General features: G+C 40.0%; 1 protein-coding gene across 1 annotated transcript; it reads right to left on the minus strand.

The window, feature by feature from the left end:
- Positions 1-1,089: 1,089 nt before the first annotated feature.
- On the minus strand, positions 1,090-5,712 carry fgf17 (fibroblast growth factor 17; the record flags this gene model as incomplete). Its single annotated transcript, XM_083886272.1, has 5 exons — positions 1,090-1,380; positions 3,858-3,964; positions 5,183-5,360; positions 5,539-5,575; positions 5,681-5,712. The coding sequence occupies 5 exons, from the start codon at positions 5,710-5,712 to the stop codon at positions 1,090-1,092; spliced, it is 645 nt and encodes a 214-aa protein (XP_083742398.1).
- Positions 5,713-10,474: the final 4,762 nt, after the last annotated feature.

Below are 10,474 nucleotides of genomic sequence, written 5' to 3' on the forward strand. Positions count from 1 at the left end.
TGACTCCAGATTCTTTATAGCACCAAGAAGGAGACTGTTCATTCATTCATCGTCTACCATTTTGTCCTCCACATGAGGGTCGCTGGGAGCTGGAGTATGGGGGTGGGATAACCTGGACCGGTTGCCAGTCGCCAACTTACAGAGACGAACGACCATTCACCCTCACACTCACATCTACGCTCAATTTGGAGTGCCCACTTCACCTAATCTGCATGATTTTGTTCTCAGAGAAAACCCACATGCAAACTCATTTCATGTGTATCATGTGTTGACTGCACTGTGCATGCTCTCTGTGCCGAGAACCTGCAGGAGTCATGCTCAGAGAAGACATCCAGAGAAAGTCCACAGAGAAAATCACTGCTTTGAGCTTAGAGGGACACAGAATCTGCTGTTTGAAACACTTAACACTGAAATAATTTACTAATGGAGGTAGAAGTGCATAAACAACCTCTGTGACCCATTACGTAAAAATAGATATGAGTTCTCAAATGGAACACTGTGAAACCAGTGTCGCCAACTTGTCAGTCAGGAAAGTAGCAATTGGAGGCTGTCCTAAAGGTCGCTAGAAGTTTGCTAAATGACGGCATCATCTAATTTGCATAATGTATGCAATTGTATCGGATGCTGGAGGAATACATCAATATATTTAGGGACCTCGCACACAAAGGTGGCGAGGAACCTATTGAAATTGCTCAGATTATTTGTTTTTAAGGTTGATCATTTAATAATCAAATCTGTTGTTCTACCACTGTTATAATAATGATAATAATATGGGCTGTATTATTTGGAAATAATAGTAATACAAGCTGGAAACTTACACTACGTACCAGTGAATTTGCCTTGTTGTTCATGCAGATTATGAAATCCTTTTTTTTGTGTGTCTCTCGTCAGTTCCCCACCAGTCAACACATACACACAGGCCAGAATTAAATAATCCATCTGCTTTACTCTTTTTCAGTATTTACACATGACCATTTTACAGCAATATTACTTTAGATTTATGGCATTTTAACCTTTGCTTATCTATCAAAATGTACAAAAATAAAATAGCATCTGTTTCTTCCATCAGTTCATTTCTGTAGCTGCATGTTAGGAAGAAGTATGTGATTTCCTGTTCCTTTTCGCTCGACGTGGGGATGGAAATCGGATAAACTCAAAGTGTTTGCTTTGGTCTGTGTTGGGGAAGGGAGGCGGACCTGTGTGGAGCCTCTTAATGAAATGGACTTCTCTCTGGTTCTCCCTCGTCCTGGAGGCTTTGATAGGCCTCCCTTTCCTGGTGAAAGCCACATACCAGCCCTCATACTTGGCATTCTGGAACGCTGTATAATTGTTCTCCAGCACTATTTCTGTGAAGATGCAATCCCTGCTCCGGCCATTGGGCTGCGTGAGGAAACAGAAAAGGTTGATCATGTTAGAGCAAGACAGACTCACACTGAATATATAAGTTGTCGTTCACACATACATCACACAAAAAACGCATAGCTATGTAACTATATCATCGACATGTGTAAATCACCTGATCCGGGTCCAGCCATTGGTCAATTCTATTTCAGTTTTTGAGTGTGAGGTTGTATGAGGTACTGACACATGCGCGACTCCCTTAATGAAATCTATCCTGCGCTTAATGAATATGTGTGCTGCCTCATCTCGTTGTTATGTATACTGTTAACTCCCCCACCAAAGTCCATTGAGAAAAACTGTGATTTTACGTCATGACACACATGAGTTGTAGACCAGCTGCTCCTGTGACCCTGGAAGCTAAAAATGCAGATTTTCTCTATGTGTGGTCTTTAAAGTGTGTAGTTGTTAACAGGCATCTTAAAAAGTTACTTTCACAATACTTTGAAATGAGTAAATGCTCATCAGAGAAAAAAACAACTTTATGTCTCTGTCACAGATTACAGCAGCCACACCTTCAACACCTCTGAACCAAGAGCAGCCACAATCAGCCAGATGTGTGGGCCCATCTGTTCCATTTCCATGAAGGAAGTAGAGAGTTGACTTCTGACCAAACACAGAGGCGAGCAATGCATGATGGGATGGTACTTTCCCTTCATCCCTGTCAACTATGACTGTGAGGATCTGCCTTTTGTTCCCAGCACATAATATCCTGTGGTGACTGACAACTTATAATAAACAATGACAGTAGATTGAAGTATTCATCCAGTAGCTTCAGTGTGTATGTTAGTGGTCAACTGAGAAGAATCTAGCTCTCAGACGAATGACAACTGATCCATGTCTGCACACTTTGGCTGATAAAAGGCATCAGGTAAAAACGTGAATCATCTCATGGGGAGTGAAATATATGAACGGTGAAGATGAGCTAATAAAGCCGACCACTCTAATCTATCTATAAAGCATGCTGTGTGGTTGTCTGTCTGTGACAGGCATATCTTGCTGACTGTTAGTCATTTTGCCCTAAGACTGTGAATATGGGTTGAGCATGGCCCGATGGTGTGCATCATTGATTTTCAAATGTTTTGGATCAATTTTAATATTCACTGATTTATCACACTGCACTTTCGCTGATTTATCACGCTACACCAGGCAGGCAGTGGCTCATCAGCAGCAGCTGCGCTGTCTGGAGCAGGGAGGTGGGAGTGAAAAGGCTGTCCTCACGATGGGTGAGACATTTTCACACGGTTCACCGCAGAACATGGTGTTATACTGAAACGACGAGGTGTCCATTCACCAATACGTGAGCACATATTTATTTAGCATTAGCATGCTACTACTTTGCGGCTAACTTGGTGAACCTGTTTCCAAAGGTAAGCTAGCATGGCTACGATAAGCATTAGGGTAAGGCTAACATAATACAAACACTATGCAACCTCATTATGTTAGCTGTTTTGTGACTGTCACGTCTAGCTACGCTAATGCTAATCGAAAATGAAAACATTTGCGTTGTGCCTATTGAGGTTGCACAGTGTTTGTATAATGTTAGCCTTTTACGTTCCTTATCACGCATTACCATAACTGAAAGATCTTCTTCAGCTACCACTATAGGAATACATACTTCCTACAGGCACTTCACTAGTGAATCAAAATGTATTAGATTAGATTACTACGGTGGCCCTGAGAGGTCAGGGTGCTGCAAATATCACAACACCACACATTAAGAAAAACGCACTGCAAAATTCACATCACATTAAGAAAACCGCACTGCAAATATCACAACACATTCAGAAAAACATGCAGCAAATATCACAACACAACACATTAAGAACAATGCGGTGCAAATATCACAACACAATACATTAAGAACAATGCGGTGCAAATATCACAACACAATACATTAAGAAAAACGCACTGCAAATATCACAAAATATTAAGAAAAACACTTGAAAATGATGCAAGTCTCCACACCTGCAGGCAGGAGGATCTCTCTGCAGTAAATATGTTGTGGGTAAGTTTCTTTATTTTAACAAAATGTTTTTAGTTAATCCTCAAAAGCACACTTTTTTATAAAGTTGTTCCTTAATAGAAACTGGGCCGAACCCTGGTTGAATTTAGATATATTTCAATAAACAGTATGAAGGGTTTAGTTGCATCTAAGGATGAAGCTATGTATTGCAACACACTTTATTTAACCCAGGCTATACTTTACAAACATGTAACAACATGGCAGACAAAACCACAACACTTCTTAAGTTCAGGTAATACTGAATGAATGAAAACACAATATTAATATTCTATTCCATTTCTGTGACACACTGCAAATATGGCCACTCTGTGCAATGTCTCTCTTTGACTTCATTTTGTCAAAGCATGGACTCTACATTGTTCAACGCTAACAAACATTGGTGTAAATGTGTATTATGTGCAGACAAAAGAAGAAGAATGCGTGTGTATTGTACCTTTCCAACGAGTTTCCCCTTCCGGTTCATGCAGAGGTAACGCCTGCTTTCTGCTCCTCTTATCCTCACTCGACTGCCAAAGGTGTCTGTCTCAACAAACAGGCGAGCTGCACGGAAAAGATCAGTGTGTATTAATATATTACACAGAAAATATATAGTCTGGGTCTGTCAGAGATTTTTTCTCCACTGACACCTATAGTGCTTGTTCATTGTGTGGCCTGTTGTTGGCTTTCTCTTCTCTCTATAATATGATGATCTGACTTAAAAAATAAACATGTATTTGTTTCCTCCTGGAGTTAACAGATTCTTTCATCTGCTAAACTGAAACTAGACACTTATCTGCTCTTATCACGGCACTATTATCAGTCAGTAAGTGACCCAATTAATAATTGAACAATAATCACCACCATTCCTTCACTGAATTGCTGGACATTAAAGTGCTGTATTGGCAGCAGAATAAACATCCTCAGCTGAATTTGTCTTGCAGTTAATTATGGCCACTGGGCATTACAACAGCCGTGTGTATTGGGGCTGAAGAGACAAAGGACTTGTTCTAATCAGCCGCTAATTTGCCAGACGATGGATTCATGGATACAGCAGGGAGGCTGAATTAGCATATAGACCTGAAAACACCTCACAGAGAGAGGGACAAGCAGGCGAGAGGTGAAACTGCTGCTGGTGCCTGAGGACGTCAGTCAATCTCCCGCAGAGACTTTGTGTCAGAGACCAAACCATGAAGAAAAGCTCAACATTCACATTTTTTGACCATTTGTTGCAGACAAAACTTCCTAATGAGACATGTTTTGTTTGCGGCCCTATCCACTGTTCACCAAGAAGAAATAATAATTTAAAAAAAACACTGTGTGTCATAGCCTTTCAAATAACAAGTCACAGAACTAGTTCTAGTGAGGTTTAACAACATTCTTCAGAAGACTAAAACATAAGAATCACAATGCCAGTTTTCGTTTTGATCAGATTTCCAAACCCAAACAAGTATAATGCTTAGAATGACATATACAGTAGGGCTCATTGTCAGTAAATTAGTTATTTATTCTTTGTTTCTAATTACAATTACAAATATAATGGTTTTGTCCACAAAATTATTTGTATTAACTGAGAAACAAAGAAAACTACAATCTTTTCACTTGATGTTTGTTTAGGTGTATTATTTACATAAATAAACCAAACTTTAAACACATAGGCTATAACTGCATATTGTTTGTGACATCCCAAAAGAAGATGGTTATATTTAGACCAATATTTTTGACTAAACACTAACGGTATGTTATACTGTTCTAATAATAAAGTTAAAGTTGAGCTCTTACCGTACATGTTTCCGTCCTCAGCTGTGGCGGTGACCCGCTTGCCCTGGATCTGGACGTGTTTCCCGCTGGTGCGGCTGTAGAGCTGGTAGACCCGGATCTGTCTGCGGCTCAGCTGGTCCGTCACTGCGCCCTGCGTCCTCACATACTGCTTAAAATTAGGAGACGGGTGATTCTCCCCCTTTTTTATGTGATGGGAAAAATGAAATATGTAATGTTTTTCCTTTCTAAACTGGGATTAAGGAATGTGTCAATGTGTATAAGCCAATTCACTCGTCTTAGAATTGAAAACAAATCATTTATTTCTATTGTTCCTATTTTATCCAAAACAAATCTATTGTGTCAAATTCTGCACTTACCTGAGCATGACACCACAGCACGAAAAAATGGAACGATCTGCAGGAGGAACAACAAATAATAATGAATGAATGAATGAATGAATGAATGAATGAAGTTTCAATCAAAGAGTTGCAGTCACACTCCTTTAACTCGTGGCCTTACATGTAAATACAGCGCTGGTTTATTCCATACATTCTCCTTTTTTAAAGAAATGTCATCCGACCACGAAGCGGATTGGTGAGGCAGATAATCCTTGAGTATAAATCCAGAGATAAATGCACTTGTGCGCTGTCCATCCACAGTAACACGGTGTCTATACTGCAGTTGTCTACTCTCAAAGCTCCTGATCCAGCTGACTGCAGGGCGCACAGCTCGTGGAGAGGTCCGCGCAGCGCAGCACCACTGGATAAATTATCCAGTTTAAAAGAAAAACCCCGAGCATCACTGGGATCACAGTACAGGTCTGCTTGGGTTTGTGAGTTTCTCCTTTTAAAAAGCCCTCTCTGTGTCACCGGGACCAGGCTGCTCACTGGTTAAATGTTGTCAGGCAAAGTCCCTCCCTCCCTGCCTGAAATCTTCCTCCTGTGGGTGGGCACAGCACCAACACAACACCCATCACACTGATTTCACGGGTGAGAGAAAAACAAGAGGAATTATTCTTTAAGCAAATGATCTTCAATTCCATATGTAATAAAGGTTGTTTTGATGCATACTGTAATTTAACAGTCATATAAGTGTCAATATTATAAACAAGAGTCCAAATTTAGAATAAAGAGTAACACAGGCAGTATTTTAGTTTGAGGTGTAGCAGTATTGTCAGTGGCAGTGCAATCTTCACAAATACAATTCAAATACAAACTACTATAGCAGCATGTTTATTGTATGCCTCCACTATTTTGTCTCCCAAATGACTTACTCACCTTTTCAGTGATCACTGAGCAGATTTACCAGATTGCCACACTACGACTAAAAAAAAGCCAAAATCTAATGATCGTCCCTGGCTGAATGACCACTGAAATAATCACCTGCAATCCGTGAAAATCATCTGCACACTTCATACCAGAATGCAGATGATGCCAGATGAACTTACTTCTCAGACATTATATCAAAAACAAGATTCCTTTCCTGAGACTGATGATGAGCTTCCTGAACATTAGGTCTCCGATCAAACCAGAGACACGTGCCCTTTTCATTCCTTATTTGCCAAATCATAGCATACATCATCTAAACCTTGCAATATCATATAGAGAGAAGAGAAGAATTTCAGCATGTGCAGCATCGGCTTCAGTTGGGCTATAAAGAAAAATTTATGTATATGTGTTCTTTTTATTATTATTCATATATAAGATGTGGATCTTGATCCTGCAGGAGTCATGACTACCTGCAGAATGGTGTTTCCCACCATCTGTCCCATCACAGGAGGCATGAAGCAGTCACAGTTCAGAGAGAGAGAACATTCACTCCTGTTGCTGCTGCTCTACTATAATTCCCTTTGGAGCATTGGTTCTCAAAGTGCGGCCCAGGGGCCAATGGCGGCCCGCAGACACATTTCTGGCAGCCCCGCAATGAATTACAGTTGATAGTTTTAATCCAGGAGCTACTAAGCTTGTTAAATGTTTATTGGACATTACTGGATACAGACCAATAAGTGTAAACAAAAATACTGGGTATTTACCTGGTTACTATATGGTGAATTTTAGTGTATTATTGGGTTATAAGCTGGTAATAAGTAGGTAGCTAGTAAATATGGTAACAGAAATGTGTTAATTGGTATTAACCTGTAATTAGAAGGTAAGAACAATGGCCAAAATATTGGGTAATTACCCTGTAAATTATAAAGCGTTATTATATTAATGCTTAAATGTGCATTATGTAATAAATCTAAATCAACTGGTCATAAAATCCTCCTAATATGTCACAGAGACTCAGGAATAATGTTCATATAACAAACTGAACTCACCAACAACAACAGTACAGACAAATTATTTTGCATTAAAAACATTTTTTTTGCAAACTGCAAATGATGTTTATGTTTTGAAATCATGTTTTGACATGTGGCGCCACCTACCACCGTCTAGCAATCATTGCAGTCAGTAGAGTCTCAGCTGCCGAGCAACCACGGGTTGCCAGTTACGCCAGAAAACGAAACCTAAAAGACCTCTGTATTTTGAATTTGAATGTAGTAACCGTTTTTGGCCACATTCTTACATATGGCACCTTTAAATTACATTATATTAACGCTTATATTAGTTAACTCTAAACTGTAGAACTGCAATCTGGTAATTAAAATTATTACAAATGGGATTTCTTTCTGTTTTTTTTCCTTTGGCGGCCCTCAGTCCAATGTTGGGTTCCTAAATTGGCCCTCAGGTATCAAAACTTTAAGAATCCCTGCTTTGGAGTAATGCAAGGCTGTCAGACTCATTTCAGTCCAGGTGCCACACACAATCTCAAGTGGGCCAGACCAGTAAAATAATAGCATCATAATATATATTTAAAAAACAAGAACACTGAATATCGTATCATGAACAACCTGACATCTCTTGAGGAAAAACAAGTGCAATTTCAACAATATTATGCCTAGGTTTAGCACCGACACATGTGCGTTACAACTTACCGATCACAGTGGAACGACAACAGAAACACACAACATTCACTGGACGTGAAAAATAAAGAAAATTCATCCTATGTTTGACAGCCCTGGTGTAATGACTGCTACTCCAGCATCAGCAACAACACTGCAAACCTGCTATTGGAACGGAATATGAGATCGAGTATATACTGTAGATAGACTATGAATGGAACCGTGGTGGTGTGGAGAAGTTGCTTTTTGCAGATATGCTTTGTGAGAAACATGAGCTCGGCCCAAAGGAGAGTCAGATAATGAACACAATCTGACGTGTCCTTATCAGCAGAGAGTTTCAGAGATGTACGTATAGAGATCACAGGACAGATTATCTGTGAATCCAATACTTGCAGCTTCATTATTGGCCATAAATATAGCTGATTTTGACCTGCAAATAATGTGACGATGCAATCAGCCCCAAGCGGTGGTGAAGATAAGCGTCAGAGGCAGCATGCAAACGAGGACACGGGAGTTAACTGGCAAAAACACCACCGACGAGCAGACGGTAGAGTTAAACTCGGCGATGTTAGATTGTAACCATGTGGCGACGAGTGAGCGCAGAGCCAGGGAATAAGACGGCTGCTGTGATGAGGAGATTGAGAGCAGGTTTGCTCCTGACACAGGTGAGGTGATTGCAGAGCATGACAAATATTTCACTTTTAATGTAAGCATTGCATTTATGGAAGCAAGTAGGGGTTGACAGACAGGTGGTAGAGAGAGCACAGGCCCATGCACTCATCCTTACCACACTGTTATCTCTGTGTTAAGTCATCAAGACAAAAACGGTTCAATCTCTGTGTAATCAGGGCATCACCATCCTCTTCCTCGTCATTTCCTCTGAAATAGAAAGAGACCTGTTGCCTTTAACAGATGGGTACAACAATTGATGAATAACTGATTCATGCATTAATCGTCATTTTCTAAAGCAATTCAATTCACCTGAATGATTTCAGTTCCTCTGACAGTAAACTCAATATGGGCCAACACTACAAATCAATGAAGTGAGAATAATAATAATCAACAGACTGATAAAGAAAATAACAGTTAGTTTCAACCCCAACACTATATTTAGTGCAGACAAGGCATTCTTTGTGTCCATGGACAACAGTGTAACTTGATGCTCCAAGTGCCGTCACATTCTTGTGACCCCCCCATCACCCCTGTCTAGGTCACTGCAGTGGTAAACTGCAGTAAAGCAACAGTCGTGACAGAGTAAGGAGTATAATGTTGAATTCCACAATGTTTTCCTTTGAAAACATGTGTTTCACCTCTGTATCAGTAAGTATACTGTGACCACTGAGCACGTGCCAGTTGAGTGTATTTGCGTTGTGGCCAATAAGAATGAATCGGGAAGCAAAATTAATGACATATCGTTATTGTGTCAACAAAATAGAATAAAAGTGACAAAAAGACAATCACCACTACCATCTGACGGCAGCATGATCCTTAAATGATAAAAACAACTGATCTCATATACAGCATCTGCTGTATGGAATCCTTCTTGTGGTTTTCAGCTCAGAAACAGGGCTCTGATATTATTAACATCATAACATTATTACTTTTACCTCACATTAGCTGATGCTATCCCTTCTAACAAATCCATATACATCTAACTAATCCACAGCTTTTATAGCCATGAGCTGTGGCTCAGTGCTAATAGGTCAAATACTTCTAAATGTAGAAAGCTGGGAATATAATACAGGATTAGCTCAGCCTGTGGTGACACAACATTTGATTTGATAGTCATATGTTGTGGAATAGTTTTGTATTTAAATTATGTAGCTGCTGTCATCATCACTGTGGAATTCAAATCTGATCTGTTGCCTCGCTGTTGTCAGCAACATGTTCAGGCACTGAGATGTAGATGGAAGAAAAAGAAGGGATAGAGTCTTATCCCATCTGCAAACTTCAAGAAAAGGAGTTTGTGAAGAACAACCACAATACAGTCATTCATTTGTTCTTTTGGGATTTAATATTTGCTTTAGCCAACTGACAGTTACATAACAATCAAAAGGCCGGCACACTCAAGATCAAGCTATGGTCTGTGTGAGTTCCATGTCTCCATCTACCATGGCCACCACCATTGTACATGCAGATGATCCCTGTGCAGGTGTTAACATACAGCCCAAAATGATGATTGAGTGATGAAAGCAACATCACTCAATCATCATCATCATTTTGATCTCGACTAAAATAGCTACATGTGTGAATGGACTGCGATAATACGTAGCCCGGCTTACGTCACACAGCCTCTTCGGTGTGTCCGGTGCTCGTGGCTCAAAATGTCTCTGTATTGTGTTTAATTTTGACATTTGCCTCAAGTCGTTTAA

This window comes from Microchirus variegatus (assembly GCF_963457635.1).
Source record: "Microchirus variegatus genome assembly, chromosome: 3".
Lineage (NCBI taxonomy): Eukaryota > Metazoa > Chordata > Actinopteri > Pleuronectiformes > Soleidae > Microchirus > Microchirus variegatus.